The sequence below is a fragment of the Hemitrygon akajei genome, chromosome 10 (assembly GCF_048418815.1).
Source record: "Hemitrygon akajei chromosome 10, sHemAka1.3, whole genome shotgun sequence".
Lineage (NCBI taxonomy): Eukaryota > Metazoa > Chordata > Chondrichthyes > Myliobatiformes > Dasyatidae > Hemitrygon > Hemitrygon akajei.
In genome coordinates this window covers 1053849-1081746 of record NC_133133.1, presented here as the reverse complement: position 1 = coordinate 1081746, position 27898 = coordinate 1053849, and the positions used below count along the sequence as shown (strand labels likewise).

Genomic DNA, 27898 nt, shown 5'->3' with positions numbered 1-27898 from the left:
AATTGTGACTTTTCTTACTAGTAATAGATGGCTCCATGTTGAAGACTGTCGAGAGACAGAGACTAGCCAAAGCACGAAGGGAAGAGAAGGAGAAGGAGATGGGTAAGTGGCAGCTTGAGTTTGTACAGTGACTACTAGACTCACTTAAAGAAGGAAGGCATGCTTCTCGTTCCTACCATTACCTATCCTGAGAGTACGACTGCTTCAAAATGATAAAAAGACTTTAAAAACAGAGGAGTATGCTCTAGCCACTTGTTACCTCTACTGATGTGGCGGTTTAATAATGTAGGAGATAATGGCACATAAAGTCCATTCAGATCCATTTGTGATTACTAGTTATCTGGAATTCTTTCAAGCTGTGTTTATGCTGCACTGGATGCTGGGTCTCGTGTTGCACTGTGACCATGTTTCTGAGGTTGGTGACTCCTACCCTGTAAACATACCTCATTCCAAAGGATCTCAGAAACTGTTCTTTCATACGTTGGCTTCTCAGTTCTCACTGTTTAATTGCCATTCTACCCAGTCTAATTTCACTCTCACTTCATTCTCCATGTCCTTCATTATCCCATGCATTGAAACAGCTTCTAACTAGCATTAGTCATGTGTACTTCATGGCAGTTAAGACACTGCACCATGTTTTGAGTGAACAGTTTTTAAATAATGTCAGTCACATGTGTTTATGTTCAAAAAGCTGTGATTTTTGTCACGTAGTCACAAGAAATAAGCAGCATAACAATTCAGAACTACTTTGCTCACTGTGGTTTCAGGCTTCGAGTTGCCAGAAATAGCCAGGAGTGAAAATTAGATGAGGTGAGGTGGTTGCTGTCAGCTCAATCCTCCACAGCACCCTGTCTCTACTATCCCTAGACATCACTACCCCTACTGCTGCCATTCCTGGGCTCTGCTCCACCTCCCTTTTGTCTTTTCTGGCAAACGACTGGATGATTTACTGCATTTGCTGAGAAAATCTTACTTCTTGCCACTGATTGTTGAGCAGCTTCTGCGAACTCTTTACCTGTGTCCCTGAAACCATTGTCGCTTTATAATAACTTACTGAACTAGAAACCAGAGTACTAAATTTTTGATAGAAATAAGTTCAATCCAGGGATGATGGCAACTGGAAAATTAAAATTCATGTGCAATAGATTCCTATTAATTGAGTCACATCAAGACCAGTACATTTTGGCCCAATTAATCAGCTGCCCCAATTAGCCTAAGTTTCATGGAAATAGTTAAAAAGGTATAAAAAAAAAGACAAACTATAGTTTAACTGAGTGACAAATTAAGTGTGTTCTTCATGCCAGATGTTGGAGTCCTGCAAGAACCAGAGTCTCCCAGGAAACTACATCTGTGTGAAGTGCATCCAGCTGCAGCTCCTTGAAGACCGTGTTAGGGATCTGGAGCAGCAACTGGATGACCTTTGGCTTGTACAAGAGAGCGAGGAGATCATCAATCAGAGTTACAGGGAAGTAGTCACCCCTAAGTTACAGGAGGTGGGTAACTGGATGACTATCAGAAGAAATGGAAATGTGAATATGCAGTTGGCGTAGAGCATCCCCTGTGGCCATTCCCCTCAATAATAAGTATACGGTTTTGGATACTGTTAAGGGGGATGACCTTTCAGGGGAATACCACAGAGACCAGGTTACTGGCACTGATCGTGGGTCTGTGGTGCAGAAGGGAAAGAGAGAGAAGAGGGGAGCAGTAGTAATAGGGGACTCAATAGTCAGAGGAACAAACAGGAGATTCTGTGGATGTGAATGGGACACCTGGTTTGTATGTTGCCTCGCAGGTGCCAGGTTCAGGGACATCTTGGGTCGCATCTATAGCATTTTGGAGGGGAGGAAGAGCAGCAAGATGTCTTGGTACATATTGGTACCAATGACATAGGAAAGAAAAGTAAAGAGAGCCTGAATTAGGGAATTCAGAAAGCTGAGAAGCGGGACCTCCGGGGTAGTAATTTCTGGTTTGGTACCTGGTCCATGTGCCAGTGAGGGTAGAAAGAGGATAATTTGGAAGATAAGTGTGTGGCTGAGAAGCTGGTGCACGGGCAAGGACTTCAGGTTCTTGAATCTTTGGGATCTCTTCTGGGGGAGATCCTGTACAAAAATGATGTGTTGCACTTGAACCTGAGGGGGAACCAGTATTCGTGCGGCAGATTTGTTAGAGCTGTTGGGGAGAGTTTAAACTAACTTGGTGGGGGGGGGGGGGGGGAAGGTGGTGGGAACTGGAGTGAAGGGACTCAGGACAGAATGGATGGTTTTAAAAAAAAACAAAGTGTGCAGTCATACTGTCAGGAAGGGCAGGCAGATGTCAGGACAAAATTGCAGCCAGCAAGGATGCAGAATCAGTGCATTAGGGATGCTGAATTAAAAGAAAAAAGTAGCAAATGCAGTGCTTATTGTTCTTCCTGAATGCATGGAGTATAAGAAATGGAGGTGGTTGATTTCGTTGCACTTTCACAGGTTGTTGGGTATGAATTTGTAGACATCTCTGAGTTGTGGTGGAAGGATGGTTGTAGTTGGGAGCTGAATGTCCAAGGTTACATATTGTATATTACATATTGGTTTTCAAAGCTTGCAGAGAGATTTAGGCCAGTTAGAAGAGTGGGCTGAAAGATGGCAGGTGGAGTTTAATGCTGATAAGTGTGAGGTGCTACATTTTGGTAGGACTAATCAAAATAGGACATACATGGTAAATGGTAAGGCATTGAGGAATGCAGTAGAACAGAATGATCTAGGAATAATATTAGAACATAGAATAGTACAGCACATTACAGGCCCTTCGGCCCACAATGTTGTGCCAACCCTCAAACCCTGCCTCCTATATAACCCCCCACCTTAAATTCCTCCATATACCTGTCTAGTAGTCTCTTAAACTTCACTAGTGTATCTGCCTCCACCACTGATAGTGCATAGTTCCCTGAAGGTGGAATCTCATATGGATAGGGTGGTGAAGAAAGCTTTTGGTATGCTGGCCTTTATAAATCAGAGCACTGAGTATAGGAGTTGGGATGTAATGTTAAAATTGTACAAGGCATTGGTAAGGCCGAATTTAGAGTATTGTGTACAGTTCTGGTCACCGAATTATAGGAAAGATGTCAACAAAATAGAGTACAGAGGAGATTTACTAGAATGTAACCTGGGTTTCAGCACCTAAGTTACAGGGAAAGGCTGAACAAGTTAGGTCTTTATTCTTTGGAGCATAGAAGGTTGAGGGAGGCTTGATAGAAGTATTTAAAATTATGAGGGGGATAGATAGAGTTGATGTGGATAGCCTCTTTCCATTGAGAGTAGGGGAGATTCAAACAAGAAGACATGAGTTGAGAGTTAAGGGGCAAAAGTTTAGGGGTGATTCCAGGGGGAACTTCTTTACTCAGAGGGTGGTAGTTGTGTGGAATGAGCTTCCAGTAGAAGAGGTAGAGGCAGGTTGGATATTGTCATTTAAAGTAAAATTGGATAGGTATACGGACAGGAAAGGAATGGAGGGTTATGGGCTGAGTGCAGGTCTGTGGGACTAGGTGAGAGTAAGCGTTCGGCACGGACTAGAAGGGCCGAGATGGCCTGTTTCCATGCTGTAATTGTTATATGGTTATATGTTATATGATTATATCGGAGGGACAGGAAGGTAAGCAGAGGGGGGTGGCGTGGTTCTGCTGGTAAAGAATGGCGTCAGATCATTAGATGTGACATAGGATTGGAAGATGTTGAATCCTTGTGAGTTGATTTAAGAAACTACAAGGGTAAAAGGACCCTGATGGCAGTTATATACAGTCCTTCCAACGGTAGCTGGGATGTGGACCATAGATTACAGCACGAAATAGAAAAGGAGTGTCAAAAGGGCAATGTTATGATAGTCATGTTGGATTTTAACATTCGGGTAGATAGGGAAAATCAGGTTGGTAATGGATCTCAAGAGAATGAATTTGTTGAATGCCTGAGAGATGGATTTTCAGAGCAGATTGTCATTGAGCCTTCTAGGGGATCAGCTGTACTGGATTGGGTGTTATAAAATGCATTGGTGGCGATTAGGGAGCTTAAGGTTGGCAAACCTTAGGAGACGTAATCACAATATGATTGAGTTCAACTTTGATAGGGAGAAAGTAAAGTCTAACATACCAGTATTTCAGTGGAGTAAAGAAAATTACAGTGGTATGAGAGAGGAGTTGACCAAAGTAACTTGGAAAGAGATGCTAACAGGGATGGCAGCAGAGTAGCAATGGCTTGATCTTCTGAGAAAAATGAGGAAGGTGCAGGAACAATATATTCCAAAAACAAAAAAATAATAAAATGGCAAAATAGTACGACTGTAGCTGACAAGGGAAGTCAAAGCTAATGTAAAACAAAGGAGAGGGCATACAACAAAGCAAAAAGTAGCAGGAAGATAGAGGACTGGGAAGCATTTAAAAACTTACAGAAAGCAACCAGAAGAATCATTAGGAGGGAAAAGATGAAATATAAAAGCAAGCTAGCAAACAGTATCAAGGTGGATAGAGAAAGCTTTTTCAAGGATATTAAAAAAAGAGAGATGAGAGTGTATATAGAACCGCTAGAAAATGAGGCTGGAAAAATAATGGGGGCAAGGAAATGACAGATGACCTAAGTGAGTATTTTTCATTAGTCTTCACTGTGGAGGACATTAGCAGTGTGCCATATGTTGAAGGGTGTGAGCGAAGAGAAGTAAGAGCAGTTACTATTGCAAGGGAGAAGGTGCTCAAAAAACTGAAAGACCCAAAGATACATAAGTTATCCGGACCACATGAACTGCACCATAGGGTTCTGAAAGAGGTAGTGGTAGAGTTTGTGGAGGCATTACTAATGAACTTTCAAGAATCATTGGACTCTGGCATGGTTCTGAAGTAAAATTGCAAATGTTACTCCACTCTTCAAGAAAGGAGGGAGGCAGCAGAAAGGAAAATATAGACCAGTTAGCCTGACCTCAGTGGTTGGGAAGACAATAGGTGCAGGAGTAGGCTATTCAGCCCTTCGAGCCAGCACTGCCATTCACTGTGATCATGGCTGATCATCCACAATCAGTACTCCGTTCCTGCCTTCTCCCCATATCCCTTGATTCCGCTATCATTAAGAGCTCTATCTAACTCTTTCTTGAAAGCATCCAGAGAATTGGCCTCCACTGCCTTCTGAGGCAGAGCATTCCACAGATCCACAACTCTCTGGGTGAAGAAGTTTTTCCTCAACTCCGTTCTAAATGGCCTACCCCTTATTCTTAAACTGTGGCCTCTGGTTCTGGACTCCCCCAACAATGGGAACATGTTTCCTGCCTCTAACGTGTCCAATCCCTTAATAATCTTATATGTTTCAATCAGATCTCCCTCATCCTTCTGAATTCCAGTGTATACAAGCCCAGTCGCTCCAATCTTTCAACATATGACAGTCCTGCCATCCCGGGAATTAACCTCGTGAACCTACGTTGCACTCGCTCAATAGCAAGAATGTCTTTCCTCAAATTTAGAGACCAAAACTGCACACAATACTCCAGGTGTGGTCTCACCAGGGGTTGCTCCTATACTCAACTCACCTTGTTATGAAGGCCAACATGCCATTAGCTTTCTTCACAGCCTGTTGTACCTGCATGCTTACTTTCAATGACTGATGAACAAGGATACCTAGATCTCGTTGTACTTCCCCTTTTCCTAACTTGACACCATTCAGATAGTAATCTGCCTTCCTGTTCTTGCCACCAAAGTGGATAACCTCACATTTATCCACATTAAGCTGCATCTGCCCATTCACCCAACCTGTCCAAGTCACCCTGCATTCTCATAACATCCTCCTCACATTTCACACTGCCACCCAGCTTTGTTCGAGATGTTGGAGTCAGTTGTTAAGGATGAGGTTATGGAATACTTGGTGACGCAGGACAAAATAGGACAAAGTCAGCATGGTTTCCTTAAGGGAAAATCTTGCCTTAAGAACCTGTGGAATTCTTTGAGGGGATTACATGTAGGATAGATAAAAGGGGATACAGTGTATGTGTATATTTGGATCTTCAGAAGGCTTTTGACAAGGTGCCACACAAGAGGCTGCTTACCAAGATAAAGAACCCATGATATTACAGGAAAGTTACTGGCATGGTTCAAGCATTGGTTGATTTTGGTAGGAAGCAGCGAGTGAAAATAAAAGGATCCTTTTCTGATTAGCTGCCAGTGGCTAGTGGTGTTCCGCAGAGGTCAGTGTTGGGACTGCTTTTTATGCAGAATATCAATGATCTAAATGATGGAATAGATGGCTTTGCTGCCATGTTTGCAGATGATATGAAGATTGATTGAGGGGCAAGTAGTGTTGAGGAAACAGAAAGGCTGCAGAAGGACTTAGACAGATTAGGAGAATGAGTAAGAAAGTGGTAAATAAAATACAGTGTTGGAAAATGCATGGTCATGCACTTTGATAGTAGAAGTAAATGTGCAGACTATTTTCTAAATGGGGAAAAAATCCAGGATTCTGAGATGCAGAGGGAGTTGGGAGTCCTTGTGCAGAACACCCTGAAGGTTAACTGTAAGTTGAGTCAGTATTGAGGAAGGCAAATGCCATGTTATCATTCATTTCAAGAGGTCTGGAATACAAGTGCAAGGATGTGATGCCGAGGCTTTATAAGGCACTGGTGAGGCCTCACCTGGAGTATTGTGAACAGTTTTGGGCTCCTCAGCTTAGGTCTAAGAAAAGATGTGCTGGCATTGGAGAGGGTTCAGAGGAGGTTCACAGGAATGATTCTGGGAATAAAAGGGTTATCATATGAGGAACGTTTGATAAGTCAGGGTCTGTACTCGCTGGAATTTAGAAGAATGGGGGGGATGTCATTGAAACCTTTCAAATGTTGAAAAGCCTAGAGAGTAGATATGGAAAGGATGTTTCCGTGGTGGGGGAGTCAAGGGCAAGAGGGCACAGCCTTAGGATAGAGAGGCATCCATTTAAAATAGAGATGTGGAGAAATTTCTTTTGCCAGAGAATGAATTTGTGGAATTTGTTACCATAGGCAGCTGTGGAGTCCAGAGCACTGGGTGTATGTATGGCAGAGATTGATATGTTCTTGATTGGCCATGGCATCAAAGATTATAGGGAGAAGGCTGGGGAGTGGAGCTGAAGAGAGGAAAAAATAGATCTGCCATGATGTTATCATGGAGCAGACTTGATGGGCCAACTGGCCTAATTCTGCTCCTTTGTCTTATGGTCTAAAATTATGTATTTTGATGAAATACAGAACAAATTAGAACTCTACCAATGCTATAAAACTGTGTAATAGTTATTAAAGGAGGAATTCATCCAGTATACACAGGTGTGCTCTTTCAATTAATTGTAAATGAGCAAAATCAACACAGACGCCCTTAAATTCTTCATTGGTCCTAACTTGTTGAAGTAGTGAAATTGTTGAATTTCACCGCTTTTTGAACACAAGCACATACAACTGACGCTATTTAAAAATTGTTCACTCTAAACGTGATGTAGTGACTTTAACAGCCACACAATGCACATGATTGACACTACTTAGAAGCTGTTTGGCAACAGTTCCCTGTCCTAATGAAGCAGCACAGCGTCGCAAATAAGCAAAAGGAATCCCAGATATTTTCTCTTTTGTTCTTTAAGAGTTGTCCCAAGTAATTGACTGCCCCAATTAACAAATGACTAATTAACTAAAATCCATTGTATTTAAAAGATTCATTCACATAATAGAGACATAATAGACTGTAGATGTTGCTTCTACACATAACTGTGACTGCTCCTTTGCGATTCCATCATCTTCAGCCCTTTGTCACATCTGCCCATCACCTTCCAGCTAGTGCTCCATCCCTTCCTTCCATCTTTTTATACTGGCTACGTATGGACCAGGGAAGCACAGGAGCACTTACAGGACTGCTTTGAATCAGTGGTCTGGATCGTATTCAGGGATTCATCTTCAAACCTGGATGAGTATACTGCAGTTGTTACTGACTTCATTAAAGCCTGTGTGGATGAGTGTGTGCCTACAAAGACTTGCTGTACATTCCCAAACCAAAAACCGTGGATGTACCTGGAGTTACGTCATCTGCTGAAGGCTAGATCTGTGGCATTAATGTCTGGCAACTCAGGTCTGTACCAGAAAACTAGGTATGACTTGTGGAGAGCTATTACAGTTTCGAGCGAGGTTAAGGCGACATCAGATATACAACAATTCTCGTAGGGTTTGCAAGGTATTACTTCCTACAAAGCGCAACCCAATAGCATGAATGACAGCAATGCTTCAGTACCAGATGAACTCAACGCCTTCTATGCCTGCTTTGAAATGGAGAATATAACTACAGCTGTGAAGATCCCTGCTACGCCCAGTGACCCTGTGATCTTTGTTTCGGAGGCGAATGTTAAGCTGTCTTTAAAGCGGATGAACCCTTGCAAGGTGGAAGGCCTAGATGGAGTACCTGGTAAGGTTCTGAAAACCTGTGCCATCCAACTGCTGGGAGTATTCAAGGACATATTCAACCTCTCACTGCTACAAGTGGAAGTTTCCACTTGCTTCAAATAGGCAGCAATTATACCAGTGCCTAAGAAGAATAATGTGAGATGCCTTAATGACATTTGCCCAGTAGCACTCACATCTACAATGATGAAATTCTTTGAGAGGTTGGTTATGACTAGGCTGAACTCCTGCCTCAGCAAGGACCTGGACCCATTGCAATTTGCCTATCGCCACAGTAGGTCAACGGCAGACATAATCTCAATGGCTCTCCACATGACTTTAGACCACCTGGAGAACACAAACACCTATGTCAGGATGCTGTTCATTGACTATAGCTCAGCATTTAATACCGTCATTCCCATAATCCTGATTGAGAAGTTACAAACCCTGGGCATCTGTACCTCCCTTTGCAGTTGGATCCTCTACTTCTTAACCAGCAGTTTATAATAGAAACATAGAAAACCTACAGCAAAATGCAGGCCCTTCGGCTCAGAAAGTTGTGCCGAACATGTCCCTACCTTAGAAATTACTAGGATTACCCATAGCCCTCTATTTTTCTAAACTCCATGTACCTATCCAAAAGTCTCTTAAAAGACCATATCGTATCCGCCTCCACCACCGTTGCCGGCAGCCCATTCCACGCACTCATCACTCTTTGCGTAAAAAAACAAAAAAACAACTTAACCCTGACATCCCTGTACCTACTCCAAAGCACCTTAAAACTGTGTCCTCTTGTGGCAACCATTTCAACTCTGGGAAAAAGCCTCTGACTATCCACACAATCAATGCCTCTCGTCATCTTATATACCTCTATCAGGTCACCTCTCATCCTCTGTTGCTCCAGGGAGAAAAGGCCGAGTTCACTCAACCTATTCTCATAAGACATGCTCCCCAATCCAGGCAACATCCTTGTAAATCTCCTCTGCACCCTTTCTATGGTTTCCAAATCCTTCCTGTAGTGAGGCAACCAGAACTGAGCACAGTACTCCAAGTGGGGTCTGACCAGGGTCCTATATAGCTGCATCATTACCTCTCGGCTGATGAACTCATTACCACGGTTGATGAAGGCCAATACACTGTATGCCTTCTTAACCACAGAGTCAACCTGCTCAGCTCCTTTGAGTGTCCTATGGACTCGGATCCTTCTGATCTTCCACACTGCCAAGAGTCTTACCATTAATACTATATTCTGCCATCATATTTGACCTACCAAACTGAACCACTTCACACTTATCTGGGTTGAACTCCATCTGCCACTTCTCAACCCAGTTTTGCATCCTATCCATGTCCCACTGTAACCTCTGACAGTCCTCCACACTACCCACAACACCTCCAACCTTTGTGTCATCAGCAAACTTACTAATCCATCCCTCCACTTCCTCATCCAGGTCATTTATAAAAATCACAAAGTGTAAGGGTCCCAGAACAGATCCCTGAGGCACACCACCTGTCACTGACCTGCATGCAGAATATGAACCGTCTACAACCACTTTTTGCCTTCTGTGGGTAAGCCAGTTCTGGATTCACAAAGCAATGTCCCCTTGGATCCCATGCCTCCTTACTTTCTCAATGAGCCTTGCATGGGGTACCTTATCAAATGCCTTGCTAAAATCCATATACACTACACCTACTGCTCTTCCTTTACCAATGTGTTTAGTCACATCCTCAAAAAATTCAGTCAGGCTCGTAATGCATGACCTGCCCTTGACAAAGCCATGCTGACTATTCCTAATCATATTATGCCTCTCCAAATGTTCATAAATCCTGCCTCTCAGGATTTTCTTCATCAACCTACCAACCACTGAATTAAGACTTACTGGTCTATAATTTCTTGGGCTATCACTAACCCCTTTCTTGAACAAGGGAACAACATCTGTAACCCTTCAATCCTCTGGAACCTCTCCCGTCCCCATTGATGATTCAAAGATTCAAAGTAGGGGTGATTCAAACAAGAGGACATGAGTTGAGAGTTAAGGGGCAAAAGTTTAGGGGGAACATGAGCAGGCACTTATTTACTCAGAGAGTGGTAGCTGTGTGGAATGAGCTTCCAGTAGAAGTGGTAGAGGCAGGTTCGATTTTGTCATTTAAAAAAAATTGGATAGGTATATGGACAGGAAAGGAATGGAGGGTTATGGGCTGAGTGCAGGTAGGTGGGACTAAGTGAGAGTAAGCGTTTGGCACGGACTAGAAGGGCCGAGATGGCCTGTTTCCCTGCTGTAATTGTTATATGGTTATAAGATCATCACCAGAGGCTCAGCAATCTCCTCCCACGCCTCCCACAGTAGCCTGGGGTACATCCCATTCGGTACCGGCAACTTATCCAACTTGATGCTTTCCAAAAGCTCCAGCATGTCCTCTTTCTTAATATTTTCATGTTCAAGCTTTTCAGTCCACTGCAAGTCATCTGTGTGGATTGATGATAATACTTCCTCCTTGCTGACGATCAACTCTGGTGCACCCCAGGGGTGTGTGCTTGGCCCACTGCTCTACTCTCTATACCCGTGACTGTTTGAGGCCTAGCTCAAATACCATCTATAAATTTGCTGATGATAGAATTTGTTGGTAGAATCTTAGATGGAGACATGAAGGGGTACAGGAGCAAGATATACCAACTAATGGAGTGGTGTTGCAGCTTCAACCTGGCTCTCAATGTCAATAAGACCAAAGATCTGATTGTGGACTTCAGGAAGGGTAAAATGAATGAAGACCTACCAATCCTCATAGAGGGATCAGAAGTGGAGAGAGTGAGCAGTTTCAAGTTCCTGGGTATCAAGATCACTGAGGATCTAACCTGGTCCCAACATATCAATACAGCTATGAAGAAGGCAAGACAGTGATAATACTTCATTAGGAGTTTGAAGAAATTTGGTACGTCAACATAAACACCCAAAAACTTCTGTAGATGTACCATGGAGATCATTCCAACAGGCTGCATCACTGTCTGGTATGGTGGAGTGGGGTGGGGTGGGGGGGGGGTGGCTATTGCACAGGACCGAAAGAAGCTGCAGAGGGTCATAAATTTAGTCAGCTCCATCTTGGGTTCTCGCCTACAAAGTGCCCAGAACATCTTCAAGGAGCAGTGTCTCAGAAAGGCAGCATCCATTATTAAGGACCCCCAGCTGCCAGGGCATGCCCTTTACTCACTGTTACCATCAGATAGTGGGTACAGAAGCCTGAAGGCACACACTCAGTGATTCAGGAACAGCTTCTTCCCCTCTGCCACGTGATTCCTAAATTGACATTGAACTCATGAACACTATCTCAGTTTTTAAATATATATTATTTCTGCTTTTTACACCATTTTTAATCTATTCAATATACACAATATTGTAGTTGATTTATTTATTTATTTTTCCTTCTGTATTATGTATTGGATTGAACTGCTGCTGCTAATTTAACAAATTTCACAACACGTGCTGGTGATAATAAACCTGATTCTGATTCTTTCTTTAAGTCCAGATGAAGAATCTCACTCACTACATGGTCTGTCCGTTACCCTCCACAGATGCTGCCTTGCCTGCTGAGTTGCTCCAACACTTTGTGTTCAAAGTCCAAAAGTTCAAAGTAAATTTATTATCAAAGTACATATTTGGCACCATAAGCAACCCTGAAATTCATTTTCTTCTTGTTAATAAATCCATAATAGAATAATAACTGTAATAGGATCAATGAAAGACCACACCAACTTGGGCATTCAACCAGTGTGCAAAAGACAGCAAACTATGCAAATACAAAAAGAAAGAAATAATAATGAGTAAATAAGCAATAAATGTGGAGAACTTGTGATGGAGAGTCCTCGAAAGTGAGTCCATAAGTCGCCAGAACATTCAGTGATAGAGCAAGTGAAATTATCCCTATAGGTTTAAGAGACTCATGGCACCAGCAAGAAGAGAGCATGTCCTTGGTGGTGGGGTCTCTGATGATGGATGCTACTTTCCTCTGACAGTATTTCATGTAGATGTGCTCAATGATGGGTAGGGGTTTACTGTGATGTACTGTGCTGTTTCCAGTACTTTATGTAGGATTTTCCGTTCAAAGTCATAGGTGTTTTAATATACTTTCTACTACATAAGAAGTTTGTCAAAGTTTTGGATGTCATGCCGAATCTCCACAAACTCCTAAGGAAGTAGAGGTACTGCTGTGCCTTCTGTGTAATAACACTTAGGTGCTGGGCCCAGCACAGGTCCTCCAAAATAGTAACACGGACAGACTGATTGGCAGAGGGTGTGGGGTGGGGTGTGGGGTGTGGGGTGGCTCTGCTGGTGAGGAATAATATTCAGTCCCTTGCGAGGGGGGACATAGAATCTGGGGATGTAGAGTCAGTATGGATAGAACTGAGAAATTCTAAGGGTAGAAAGACCCTAATGGGAGTTATTTACAGGCCCCCAAACAGCAGTCTGGATGTAGGGTGTAAGTTGAATGAAGAGTTAAAATTGGCATGTCGCAAAGGTAATGATACAGTTGTCATGGGGGATTTCAACATGCAGGTAGACTGGGAGAATCAGAATGGTACTGGACCCCAAGAAAGGGAGTTTGTGGAGTGCCTTCGAGATGGATTCTTAGAACAGCTTGTACTGGAGCCTACCAGGGAGAAGGCAATTCTAGATATAGTGTTGTGCAATGAACCGGAGTTGATCAGGGACCTCGAGGTAAAGGAACCATTAGGAGGTAGTGACCATAATATATGTTTTAACCTACAATTTGAGAAGGAGAAGGGAAAATCGGATGTGTCAGTATTACAGTTGAACAAAGGGAACTATGGAGCTATGAGGGAGGAGCTGGCCAAAGTTCAATGGAACAATACCCTAGCAGGGAAGACAGTGGAACAAAAATGGCAGGTATTTCTGGGAATAATGCAGAAGGTACAGGATCGGTTCATTCCAAAGAGGAAGAAAGATCCTAAGGGGAGTAAGGGGCGGCCGTGGCTGACGAGGGAAGTAAAGGGCAGTATAAAAATAAAAGAGAAGTATAACATAGCAAAGATGAGTGGGAAACCGGAGGACTGGGAAGCTTTTAAAGAGCAACAGAAGATAACAAAAAAGGCAATACGTCAAGAAAAAATGAGGTACGAAGGTAAACTAGCCAAGAATATAAAGGAGGATAGTAAAAGCTTCTTTAGGTACGTGAATAGCAAAAAAATAGTTAAGACCAAAATTGGGCCATTGAAGACAGAAATGGGTGAATTTATTATGGGGAACAAGGAAATGGCAGATGAGTTGAACAGGTACTTTGGATCTGTCTTCACTAGGGAAGTCACAAACGATCTCCCAGATGTAATAGTGGCCAAAGGAACTAGGATAAAGGATGAACTGAAGGAAATTTATATTACGCAAGAAACGGTGTTGGATAGACTGTTGAGTCTGAAGGCTGATAAGTCCCTGGGACCTGATGATCTGCATCCCAGGGTACTTAAAGAGGTGGCTCTAGAAATCATGGACGCATTGGCAATCATTTTCCAATGTTCTATAGATTCAGGAACAGTTCCTGCTGATTGGAGAGTGGCTAATGTTGTCCCACTTCTCAAGAAAGGAGGGAGAGAGAAAACAGGGAATTATAGACCGGTTAGCCTGACGTCAGTGGTGGGAAAGATGCTGGAGTCAATTATAAAAGAGGAAATTACGACACATTTGGATAGCAGTAGAAGGATCAGTCCGAGTCAGCATGGATTTCTGAAGGGAAAATCCTGCTTGACTAATCTTCTGGAGTTTTTTGAGGATGTAACTATGAAAATGGACAAGGGCAAGCCAGTGGATGTAGTGTACCTGGACTTCCGGAAAGCTTTTGATAAAGTCCCACATAGGAGATTAGTGGGCAAAATTAGGGCACATGGTATTGGGGGCAGAGTACTGACATGGATTGAAAATTGGCTGGCTGACAGGAAACAAAGAGTAGCGATTAACGGGTCCCTTTGGGAATGGCAGGCTGTGACCAGTGGGGTACTGCAAGGTTCGGTGCTGGGACTGCAGCTGTTTACAATATACATTAATGATTTAGATGAAGGGATTACTGATGACACAAAGCTGGGTGGCAGTGTGAAATGTCAGGAGGATGTTATGAGAATGCAGGGTGACTTGGACAGGTTGGGTGAGTGGGCAAATGTATGGCAGATGCAGTTTAATGTGGATAAATGTGAGGTTATCCACTTTGGTGGCAAGAACAGGAAGGCAGATTACTATCTAAATGGAGTCAAGTTAGGAAAAGGGGAAGTACAACGAGATCTAGGTGTTCTTGTACATCAGTCAATGAAAGCAAGCATGCAGGTACAGCAGGCAGTGAAGAAAGCTAATGGCATGCTGGCTTGTTATAAAAGAGGAATTGAGTATAGGAGTAAAGAGGTCCTTCTGCAGCTGTACAGGGCCCTGGTGAGACCCCACCTGGAGTATTGTGTGCAGTTTTGGTCTCCAAATTTGAGGAAGGACATTCTTGCTATTGAGGGAGTGCAGCGTAGGTTCACAAGGTTAATTCCCGGAATGACGGGACTGTCATATGTTGAAAGATTGGAGCAACTGGGCTTGTAGACACTGGTATTTAGAAGGATGAGAGGGGATCTGATTGAAACATAAGATTATTAAGGGATTGGACACACTGGAGGCAGGAAGCATGTTCCCGCTGATGGGCAAGTCCAGAACTAGAGGCCACAGTTTAAGAATAAGGGGTAGGCCATTTAGAACAAAGATGCGGAAAATTTTTTTCACCCAGAGAGTGGTGGATATGTGGATATGTGGAATGCTCTGCCCCAGAAGGCAGTGGAGGCCAAGTCTCTGGATGCACTCAAGAGAGAGTTAGATAGAGCTCTTATAGATAGCGGGGTCAAGGGATATGGGGAGAGGGCAGGAACGGGGTACTGATTGTGTATAATCAGCCATGATCACAGTTTCCTGCACCTACTGTCTATTAACACTGGGGTACTTAAAGTTACTGACTCCCTACACAATTTGGAGCAACCTGTGTTCAGCAACTGTAGTCTTTTGTCTCTATAATTTAAAAGCCCACTTTGTTGAGATTTACCTTGCACCAACACCTCAGACTTATCCCTATTAAACTCTGTATGCCCACTTACCCAGCTGAGCAAGATCCATCTGAAAATCCTGATAACTATCTTCACTGTGAACAATGTCTCTTAGTTTTGTTTGCAACCTTATTAATAATGCTTTGTAGTACATGCTCATCTAACTCATTGATATAAATGATAACAGCAATACACCTAGCACCAGTCACAGGTGAACATCACTAGTCACAGGCCTCCAGTCTGAAAACCAACCTCTCACCCTATCCTTCACATCCTACCATCAAGCAAATTCCATATGCAGTTAGCTATCTGTCCCTGGATCCCATGTGATTCAAATTTCCACAGCAGCCTAACATGTGGAACCTGTGGTCTTATGAATTCCATATACAGCATGTCTACTGCCTTGCCCTCATTGACCTTCTTGGTTGCTACTTCAAAAAAGCAATCTAATTATTGTGGTAAGGAGGGTTCGTCTGGACAGGGTACAGTATGTAATAACAGGAAGCTCTTGATAAACTTTTTGAAATATTGTTCTGGCCACAGCTGAATTATTGTACACAGTTCTCGTTGTCAAACTTGGGAAAGATTTGCTGGTGCTGGGGGGAGGAATACAGAGGAGATTCACCAGGAAGGTGCTTGGACTGTAGTGTTTTAGTTATGACAAGGACTGGAGAAGCTGGGCTTGTTCTCCTTCAAGTGAAGGAGGTTGAGGGAGAACCTAACAGAATCAAAATTGAGGGATATAGAGACGGTAAGTATTGGAATGTCTTTTCCATAAGAAGGCATTCTAAAACTAGAAGACATAGATATTGGTTGAGGGATAAGCTTAGAGGAGATCTGAAGAACTTCATCACCAAGAGGATGGTTGCAGTCTGAGGGGTAATGGGGTCATGTAGTCTCACAACATTTAAGTAGTTTGTGGATGAGCACTGGAATTGCCAAAGCTGTGGAGCAGATACTGGTGAATAGGATTAGTGCAGATGATGTTTGATGGTCATCCTGGATGGTGGACCAAAAGGCCATTGTCTGTGCTGAGCACTCAGTAATCAGCCCATTTATGGCATTGTCCAGTTTAGTTTAATAACATCCCATAAAACCTTGGCATATTTGCTGTTAGTAAAATCACAAAATGGATGAAAATAGTAGCAGTTGTGGAATGTCTCTGTGTGGCATTGGTCTCATCAATGAGAGCATTATCTTATAATTCCACTCCACTGATGCTATAGATTATTACAGCACAGAAGCAGACCATTCGGTTCAACTGGTCCAAGTGCACCAAGATTGCCATCTAAGCTAGACCTGTTTGCTTATGTTTGGCCCTTATCCCTCTGTACTTTGTGGTGTGTTCATTAATAAATCATCTTGCTGTAATCTTACACCAACAGCTGCAAAAGAGTATCAGTTGCTAGAAAAAGAAAAGAAAGCGCGACTTCAGTACGAAAAGCAAGTGGAAGAGCGACAGAGGAAGTTGGAGGAACAACGGCAGAAGGAGCAGCAGAAGCGAGTAGCAGTGGAGGAAAAGAGAAAACAGAAGCAAGAAGAAGAAAAGGTGAGGCAGAGATGTGGGGGGTTGTCTCAATGAGGCCAAGAATCACTACTGTCATAACTACCCCGTACTATACCTCCTGCCTTCCAGCTCCCTCAGTGCCCATTTTGCAGAATGTTCCTATGAGCCCCTTCGTCTCAACATTAATGTGGGTAAGTCTACAAGGTCTGATAGGATCTATCCCAATAATTGTGTGAGAAAGAGGAAATTGCTGGAGCCTTGACAGAGATTTTTGTATCCATTTTAACCACAGATGTGGACCCGTAGGACTGGAGAATAGTCGTTGTTGGTCCTTCCTTTAACCATATATATAACCATATAACAATCACAGCACGGAAACAGGCCATTCCGGCCCTCCTAGTCCATGCCGAACTCTTAATCTCACCTAGTCCCACCTACCCGCACTCAGCCCATAACCCTCCACTCCTTTCCTGTCCATATACCTATCCAATTTTACCTTAAATGACACAACTGAACTGGCCTCTACTACTTCTACAGGAAGCTCATTCCACACAGCTATCACTCTCTGAGTAAAGAAATACCCCCTCGTGTTTCCCTTAAACTTTTGCCCCCTAACTCTCAAATCATGTCCTCTCGTTTGAATCTCCCCTACTCTCAATGGGCACAGCCTATTCACGTCAACTCTATCTATCCCTCTCAAAATTTTAAATACCTCGATCAAATCCCCCCTCAACCTTCTACGCATCAATGAATAGAGACCTAACTTGTTCAACCTTTCTCTGTAACTTAAGTGCTGAAACCCAGGTAACATCCTAGTAAATCATCTCTGCACTCTCTCTAATTTATTGATATCTTTCCTATAATTCGGTGACCAGAACTGTACACAATATTCCAAATTTGGCCTTACCAATGCCTTGTACAATTTTAACATTACATCCCAACTTCTGTACTCAATGCTTTGATTTATAAAGGGATTTAAAAAGGGCAATAGGAATAATCCAGCAAATAGTACGTCAGTATTACATCACTGGCAGAGAAATTATTGAAGATTCTTGGGGAATGTATTTATTAGCATTTGGAGAAGTGTGAACTTATTAATAATAGACAGAATGACCATGTGTGGAGGTCGTGTCTAATGAATGATTAAATTGAATTGACTTTTTTCTTACATCCTTCACATATATGAGTAAAAATCTTTACATTACATCTCCGTCTGAATGTGCAATGTGCAATTTATAGTAATTTGTAATAAATATTATGTACAGCAGGACAGTCAATGTAACATAGAAATACAGTTGTATCAGTGTGAATTAATCAGTCTGATGGCCTGGTGGAAGAAGCTGTCCTGGAGCCTCTTGGTCCTGGCTTTAATGCTGTGGTACTGTTTCCTGGATGGTAGCAGCTTGAACAGTTTATGGTTGGGGTGACTCGGGTCCCCAATGATCCTTCAGGCCCTTTTTATGTACCTGTCTCTGTAAATGTCCTGAATAGTGGTAAGTTAACATCTACAGATGCACTGGGCTGTCTGCACCACTCTCCACAGAGTCCTGCGATTGAGGGAAATACAGTTCCCATACCAGGCAGTTATGCAGCCAGTCAGGATGCTCTCAATTGTGCCCCTGTAGAAAGTCCTTAGGATTTGGAGACTCATGCCAAACTTCTTCAACCATTTGAGGTAATAGAGGCGCTGTTGTGCTTTTTACACCATACATCCGGTATGTACAGACCATGTGAGACCCTCAGTGATGTGTAAGCCGAGGAACTTAAAGCTGTTCACCCTCTCAACCCCAAATCCATTGATGTCAATAGGGGTTACCCTGTCTCCATTCCTCCTTTAATCCACAACCATCTTCTTTGAATTTGAAACATTGAGGGAAAGATTGTTTTCTTGACACCTCTGTGTCAGGGTGATGACTTTTTCCTCTGTAGGCCAATCAGTGTACTATCGTCAGCAAATTTAATTAGCAGATTGGAGCTGTAAGTTTTTTTTTTGAAGAGGAGATGAGGTGATTGATGAAGGTAAGGCAGTGAATATTTTACATGATCTTTACTAAAGCATTCACCAAGTTCTCTGTTGTTAGGGTGATTCAGAATATTAAGCCACGTGTGGATCCATGAACACTTGGCAGAGTTTAACATTGGTTTGGCCATAGAAGACCATAGATAGAGGGTTAGTGATAGACAAGTGTTGTTCTGACTGGAGGTCTGTGACCAGTGATGATGCACAAGGATCAGAACTGAGACCTCAGATGTTGGAGGGCAACTGCAGATGAGACAGATTCCTGGAGTTGTGAAGAGTGTGAAACACTGTCATAAGTGCAGGAGAAATGGCTGATTGAATTTTACCTGGACAGATGTGAGGTTTTGCACCTTTGAAGATGTACAGAGAGCAATCTTGGAGTGCAAATTCATAGCTCCCTGAAATTGATAACAGAGGTACTTCATTGTTGAAGCATTGGGCATAAAAGCTGGCAAACTATATGAAAGTTTGTTGGGCCACATTTGGAGTATTGGAGTTCCAGTTGCTGCAGTACAGGAACAATGTGGAGGCTTTGGAGAAGGTGCAGAAGCAGTTCACAAGAACGTTGTCTGGATTAGAGTGTATGTGTGCTTTAAGAAGTCAGATAAATTTGGATTACTTTCTCAGCAGTAGCTGAGAGAGGACCTGACAGAAATTCTGAGAGACATGTTCAGCATCTTTATCCCAGTGTAGCAATGTTACTTTAAGGTGAGAAGGATGACATTGAAAGGAGATTTGAAGCAAATATTTTTCACACAGTGGTAGGTGCCCGGAACGGGATGTGGTGGAAGTAGGTATGAGAGCAGCCTTTAAGAGGCATTTAGACTCATGAACATGAGGCACATACAGGGGATGGAAGGATAGAGACTATGTACAGTAGGTGGGATTAGTTTAAATTGCCATCATTGTGGACTGAAGATGTGTTCCTGTAGTGGAAGGTTCTACATTCCTATGTTCTACCACAGCAGTTTGAAAACCTGTGACAGTCACGCAGTTCTGGAAGGGGATTCTTAACAAAATAATTCACAAGTGAAACTTGTCAGCTTGTGCTCTTTTTCTCCTTTTTGAAACTGCAATAGGAACGGTATGAGGCTGTGATGCGACGCACCATAGAACGGAGCCAGCGTTTAGAGCAGAGACAGAAAAGGTGGTCCTGGGGAGGAGCTGTGTCAACGGAGAAGGAAAACCCCAATGGTAAATGCCCCTCTTATACAGGTACCTCTAGGGAAAATGCTGCTTCAGTATTTCTTTTGCCAGATGTACAAATAACCTCAATGTCTTGTACCATGTTAGACTCACAGCCAGTAATATGAATTTGGTTTACATAGTATGTTTAGCTCTCAAAAACATTTGGAATACAAAGGGAACATTTGTTCTTGGCCAGGGTGAATGTAAGTAAGTAATCAGAGGGAAATCTATCTGTGTAGTTGCAGAAAAATCCTCCATTCCTTAACTCTAATATTCCTATGATATTACATGAAAATGTTCATTTACTGAAAACAGGTAATAACTTTGAAAGTTTTCTCACCTTCAGAAATGTCATTGCTTAATCTCTTCCTTAATAATTCCTCAATGACCATCGTTCAGTAGCACTTAACATCCACTGTGATGAAGTGCTTTGAGTGGTAGACGATGAACATATTAACTCATGCCTGAAAAGCAACTTAGATCCGCTCCGATTTGTCTACCGTCACAACAGGTCCACACCAGATACTATTTCATTGAGTCTTCACTCAACCCTGGAACATCTGGACAGCAAAGATGCATACACCAGGATGCTCTTTATTGACTACAGATCAGCATTCGGTGCTATCATTCCCTCAAACCTAATCGATAAGCTTCAAGACCTTGGCCTCAATACCTCCTTGTGCAACTAGATCCTCAATTTCCTCATTTGCAGACCCCAGTTATTTCAGAATGGCAACAACATCCCTTTCATAATCTCTCTCAACACAGATGCACCACAAGGATGTATGCTTAGCCCCTGCTCTACTTGCTTTATACTTATGACCATGTAGCTAAGCAGTGGTCCAATGCCATACTTAAGTTTGCTGATGACACCACTATTGTTAAATCAAAAGTAATGAGAGCATATAGGAGGGAGATTGAAAATCTGGCTAAGCGATGCCACAACAACAATATCTCATTCAATGTCAGCAAGACCAAGGAGCTGATTTTTTGACTTTGGAGGAATCTGGAGGCCCATGATCTTTCTCATCGGGGGATCAGAAGTAGAGAGCGTCTGCAACTTTAAATTCTTCAGTTTTATTATTCCAGAGGATCAGTCCTGGGTACAGTAAGGGCATCTACTTCCTTAGAAGTTTGTGAAGATTCAGCATGACATCTAAAACTTTGACAAAATTCGATAGATGTGTGGTAGAGAGTATATCCATAGCCTGATACGGAAACACCAATGCCCTTGAACAGAAAATCCTACAAAAAGTAATGAATTTCTGCCCAGCTCTCCCCACCATTGAGCACATCTACCGAGCAAATGCTGTCGCTGGAGAGCAGAATCTATCATCATGGACCCTCACCACCCAGCACATATTCTCTTCTTGCTGGCTGCCATCAGGAAGAAGGTACAGGAGCCTCAGGACTCACGCCACTGGGTTCAGAAACAGTTATCATCTCTCAATGAGTGGGGATAATTTCACTCAACTTCCCTTGTTCCATCATTGAAATGTTCCCACAACCTGTGGGCTCACTTTCAAGGACTCTTCGTCTCATGGTCTCAATATTTATTGTTTATTTATTTATTTGTATTTTTTTTCTTTTGTGTTTGCACAGTTTGTTGTCTTTTGGGCATTGGTTGTTTGTCCGTCCTGATGGGTGCGGTTGTTCATTGATTCTGTTGTGCTTCTTGTATTTACTGTGTATGCTTGCAAGAAAATGAATCTCCAGGTTGCACATGGTTATATGTACTTTGATAAATAAATTTATTTTGAACTTTGAACTTATATTAAACAACTTGGATTATTTTTATTCCTGTCTGTTGTAACTGTTCTGGAGCCTCCTTTATCTCTATCCACAAACCAAACATGTCTCAGTACAACTTCAGCAATGTACAAGAAAGCACATGCAGTGACATTTGCAAGGAGGAGAGACATTACCAAGTAAAAGTCAGGGTCAAGTTTATTGTCGGAATCACAAATACGAGTATGTACAGGTAGAAGGAGAAACTTACTTGCAGCACAGCAGCTCATAAGCACATAGAAAAGCAACATCCACAAGGACAGCATAAATTGAACATTAATTTTACACTATTTACAGAGTAAACAATTAAAAGAAAACAAATTGTTAATTAATTCTTGAGAATTGTTGATAATTATTTACTGATAGTGATTAGCAATGGGGAGGCTAAATCTTTTTCTGTAGGTCCCCAAAGAAATGAGTAGGGAGGTGATGGTCGCAGTGACATTAAATGGAATTGTCAATGGATTGGAAAATAATCCCTAGATCAGCGTCACAAACGTTATGTTGCCAGAAAAGAACAGCTTACAAAAGGTTCAAGAAACTAGATACTGATAGAGTTCTAGAAAGTTACAGGGTTGCCAGGAGGAAGATTAAGAATGAAGTTAAAAGAGCTAGAAGGGGCCTTGAGAAGGCCTTGGCGAGCAGGATTAAGGAAAACCCCAAGGCATTCTACAAATATGTGAAGAGCAAGAGGATGAGCCGTGTAAGAATAAGATCAATCAGGTGCGACAGTGGAAGCATGTGCATGGAGTCGGAGGAAGTAGCAGAGGTGCTTAATGAATACTTTGCTTCAGTATTCACCGGGGAAAGGACCTTGGTATTGTGGGGATAATTTACAGCAGACTGAAATGCTTGAGCATATAGACATGAAGAAAGAGGATATGCTGGAGCTTTTGAAAAGCAGTAAGTTAGATAGGTCTCCGGGACCAGACAAGGTATATCCCATATTACTGTGGGAAGCGAGGGAGGAGATTGCTGAGCCTCTGGTGATAATCTTCGCGCCATCAATAGGGACAGGAGAAATTACGGAGGATTGAAGGATTGCAAATGTTGTTCCTTTGTTCACGAAAGAGAGTAGGAATAAACCAGGAAATTATAGACCAGTGAATCTTGTTTCAGTGGTAGGCAAGTTGTTAGAGAAGATCCTGAGAGGCAGGATTTATGAGCATTTGGAGAGACATAATCTGATTAGGGATAGTCAGCATGGCTTTGTCAAGGGCAGGTCATGCCTTAAGAGCCTGATTGAATTACTTGAGGATGTAACAAAACACATTGATGAAGGTAGAGCACTATATAGATTTCAGTAAGGCATTTGATAAGGGTCCCCATGCAAGGCTTATTCAGAATCCAAGGAGACCTTGCTTTGTGGATCCAGAATTGGCTTGCCCACAGAAGGCAAAGGTTGGTTGTAGATGGTTTATATTCTGCATGGAGGTCGGTGACCGGTGGTGTGCTGCAGGGATCTGTTCTGGGACCCCTCCTGTTTGATTATTATAAATGACCTGGATGAAGAAATAGAAGGGTGGGTTAGTAAGTTTGCTGATGACAAAGGTTTGGGGTGTCAGAGTTACAGTGGGACATCGATAGGAAGCAGAACCGGGCTGAGAAATGACAGATTTAGTTCAACCCAGATAAGTGTGAAGTGGTTCATTTTGGAAGGGCCAAATTTGAAGGCAGAATATAATATTAATGTTAAGACTCTCGACAGTGTGGAGGATCTGAGAGATCTTCGGGTCTGTGTCGATAGGACACTCGAAGCTGCTGCACAAGGTAGCAGTTTTGTTAAGAAGGCGTATAGTGTGTTGGCCTTCATCCACCTTGGGATTGAGTTCAAGAGCTGTGAGGTAATGTTACAGCTATATAAGAGCTTAGTTAGACCCTACTTGGAGTACTCTATTCATTTCTGGTCACCTCACTACAGGAAGGATGTGGATACTGTAGAGAGAGTGCAGAGGAGATTTACAAGGGTGTTGCCTGGATTGGAGAGCATGGCTTATGAAAATAGGTTGAGTGAACGTGGTCTTTTCTCTTTGGAGCGATGGAGGATGAGAGGTGACCTGATAGAGGTATATAAGATGATGAGAGGCATTGATCGTGTGGCTAGCCAGAGGTTTTTTTCCAGGGCTGAAATGGCTTAGATGAGGAGGTGTAGTTTTAAGGTGCTTGGAAGTAGTTACAAGAAGGATGTTAGGAGTAAGTTTTTCACACAGAGAGTGGTGGATGTGTAGAATGCACTGCCGGTGACGATGGTGGACGTGGATACAACAGGGTCTTTTAAGAGAGATAGGTACATGGAGCTTAGAAAAATAGAGGACTATGTGGTAGGGAAATTCCAGGCAGTTTCTCAAATAGGTTACATGGTCGGCACAACATTGTGGGCCGAAGAGCCCGTAAAGTGCTGTAAATGTCTATGTTATATATAGTGTTAGTTTAGTTCTTCTCACTACTAATTACCTTGCTTCCAGTTTTTGCTTTCATTGATGTTGTCTATCTGGTCTCATTTTGTTGAATTATTAATTCTCTTTTACTTAGGTGAACTTGACAGTTCCTTAACTCCACCTCTCAGTTTGTCAGAGTGCCCCCCTCCTTCCTCAGACTCAAAGGCTTCCACTGAAGATGCTTCTGGTATTAGAAGAAGTTTGGAATGACTACTGATCTTTAATATGTTAATGAATGTTGCAAACTAACTTCGTTAGTGGTGGCTGTAAAAGGGAAACTAATCTCAAGCGCTGTCAGCATGTAGTATTTGCTGCTTTCCCTTGGGCCTGGATATGTGCATCTAATTGGTAAGAACTGTACAGTGATATTTTATCCTGAAAGCACTGACTGAAATCTGCACCCTGCTGTTGGCAGAAATATACAGCACACTAATGCCATTGTGTGCATTAACCAAAAAATGGCTTCAGAAATGTACGTTTGATCAGAAGCATTCAGGATTACAACACATGGAATCCTCACCTCTGAGGGTGTAAGATAGTGCTGGACAACACTTGAGTTGAGCCTGGAATGGGTATGTAAGATAGGGGAGGTCAGTGAACTTCTTATTGTGGATCTTGGGTGGAGGTAGGGGCTAGTACTAGCACAGAGATTGTGCTGACATTGAAATAGTCTCTTTGGAGCAGGGTTAGACATGCAGTAATCTGACCATATTCCAAAACTAAGGAGGTGTCCTCCTCCTTCAAAGAAAGTTGCTTCCCTTCCTCCACCATTAACACTGCCCTCAACCGCATCTCTTCTATTTCGCGCATGTCCGCCCTCACCCCATCCTCCCACCACCCCACCAGGGATAGGGCTCCTCTTGTTCTTACCAGCCTCCGTGTTCTGCACGTAATTCACCATAACTTAGCCATCTTCAACAGGATCCCACCACCAAGCACATCTTTCCCTATTTTCTGCTTTCTGCAGGATCACTCCCTACACGATTCATTTGTCCCTCCCCAATGATCTCCCTCCTTGTTCTTATCCTTGCAAGCGGAATAAGTGCTAGACCTGCCCCTATACTTCCTCCCTCACTACCAAACAGTCCTTCTAGGTGAGGTGACACTTTGTTGGGGTCATCAACTGTATCTGGTGCCCCCGGTGTGCCTACTATACATCAGGGAGACCTGACGTAGAATGGGAGACTTGCTTTGCTGAGCACCTACACTCCACCTGCCAGAAAAAGCGGGATCTCCCAGTGGCCACCCATTTAAATCCACTTAACATTCCTATTCTGACATGTCAATCCATGGCCGCCGTCTCTGTTGTGATGAGCTACACTCAGGTTGGAGGACTAACATCTTATATTCCATCTAAGTAGCTTCCAACCTGATGGCATGAAAATCGATTTCTCAAACTTCCAGTAATGCTCTCCCGACACTCCTCCTTCACCATTCCCCATTCCCATTTCCCTCTCTCACCTTATCTCCTTACCCATGCAAGGACAGTGTTCTTCCGCCTTTTCTTTTCTCCATGGCCTCTATCCTCTCCCATCAAATTTCCCTTTCTCCAGTCCTGCATCACTTTCACCAATCAACTTCCCAGGTCTTTACTTAACAGGCCCCAAACCCAGATTCATCTATCACCTTGTGTTTCTTCTTCCCCTCTCCCCAACTTCCTTGACTACTCATCTTTTTTTCTCCAGTCCTGCCTGGTGAAAGGCTGACTGTATTCTTTTCCATAGGTGCTACCTGGCTTGCTAAGTTCCTTCAACATTGTGTGTATGTTGTGAGCATACTCCTGGCTGGGCACTACACACGTTCCTCTGTCCGTCTCACACAAGAATCCAATCCCTACTGGAACTTCACTGTGTTGGAAATAAGACCATAAGATATAGGAGCAGAATTAGGCCATTTGGCCCATAGAGTCTACTCTGCCATTTCATCGTGGCTGATTAATTTTTCTTCTCAGACCCAATCTCCTGCCTCTCCCTGGTATCCCTCATGCCCTGACCATAGAACCATAGAACATTACAGCATAGAAACAGGCCTTTTGGCCCTTCTTGGCTGTGCCGAACCATTTTTCTACCTAGTCCTACTGACCTGCACCTTGGCCTATATCCCTCCATACACCTCTCATCCATATACCTGTCCAAGTTTTTCTTATACGTCAAAAATGAGCCCGCATTCACCACTTCATCGGGCAGCTCATTCCACACTCCCACCTCTCCCTGCGTGAAGAAGCCCCCCCCCCAATGTTCCCTTTAAACTTTTCCCCCCCTTCACCCTTAACCCATGACCTCTGGTTTTTTTCTCCCCTAGCCTCAGTGGAAAAAGCCTGCTTGCATTCACTGTATCTATACCCATCATAATTTTATACACCTCTATCAAATCACCACTCATTCTCCTACGCTCCAGGGAATAAAGTCCTAACCTATTCAACCTTTCTATGTAACTCAGTTTCTCAAGTCCCGGTAACATCCTAGTAAACCTTCTCTGCACTCTTTCAACCTTATTAATATCCTTTTGTAAGTAGGTGACCAAAACTGCACACAATACTCCAAATTCGGTCTCACCGATGTCTTATACAACCTCACCATTACATTCCAACTCTTACACTCAATACTTTGATTTATAAAGGCCAATGTACCAAAAACTCTCTTTACGACCCTATCTACTTGTGACGTTAATTTTAGGGAATTATGTACAGGTAGTCCTCGAGTTACGAATGGCCGACTTACAGACAACTTGTACTTACGAACCGTGGAAGGAGAACGCCGTCTGCCATTTTAAGTCAGATCCTGACGCCGACGCCATTTTAAGTCGTTGCCGTTGACACTGTGTTGAGTGTTTAACTTTGTATTTGGCTTAAAATTTTCTTAGTAAGATTCACCCTGACCCCGCCCCCCTCTCTCCCCCCCCCCCCCCCCCCCCCCCCTTTCCGGTCGGTGGTGGCGCAGTGACAGCAGCGCCAAGCTGGAGAACAGAGGTTTCCGTGCCGGGTTGATGTCGATCCAGTGACTCCCGTACCATCCGTGCTGGGTTGATGTTGATCCAGTGACTCCCATACCATCCGTGCCGGGTTGATATCGAGTTTGCAACTCAACCTTGTAAAAAAAAACACTGCCACTTCCAGTTTAAATTCCCACATGGAATATTGTGGATGATCAAATACACAAACCCAGCACAGCCCCCACTTGTCCCATTCAGCCTGTCTCAGTGCGGTGGTCGTTAGGACCCAGTGGACCTCGGGACCTGCTGCCCGCAGTGTTTCTGTTCCGTGGCAGTGTGCGGTGGTCCTTAAGACTCGGCGGACCTCGAGAGCCGGCGGAGCTCGGGACCCGCTGCCCACAGTTTTTCTGTTCCGTTGACGGGAAGTGATCGCAATTGAAAATAAAGTGGAAATAATAAAGCGTTTGGAAAGAGTTGAAACGCCATCGGTCATTAGAAAAGCGTTAGGCTACAGTCGGTCAACGATCGGAACAATTTTAAAGGATAATGGATAAAGTGAGAATAATGGA

General features: G+C 43.1%; 1 protein-coding gene across 1 annotated transcript in view; it reads left to right on the top strand.

Moving 5' to 3' along the window:
- map7d3 (MAP7 domain containing 3) overlaps positions 1–27898 on the top strand; it is a 152740-nt gene that overhangs the window by 93645 nt on the left and 31197 nt on the right. Inside the window, exons 3-6 of the mRNA XM_073059857.1 lie at positions 22–102; positions 16843–17006; positions 20064–20178; positions 24493–24585. Of these exons, the coding sequence (XP_072915958.1) occupies positions 22–102; positions 16843–17006; positions 20064–20178; positions 24493–24585 (453 nt within the window). The remainder of the gene's footprint in view (positions 1–21; positions 103–16842; positions 17007–20063; positions 20179–24492; positions 24586–27898) is intronic.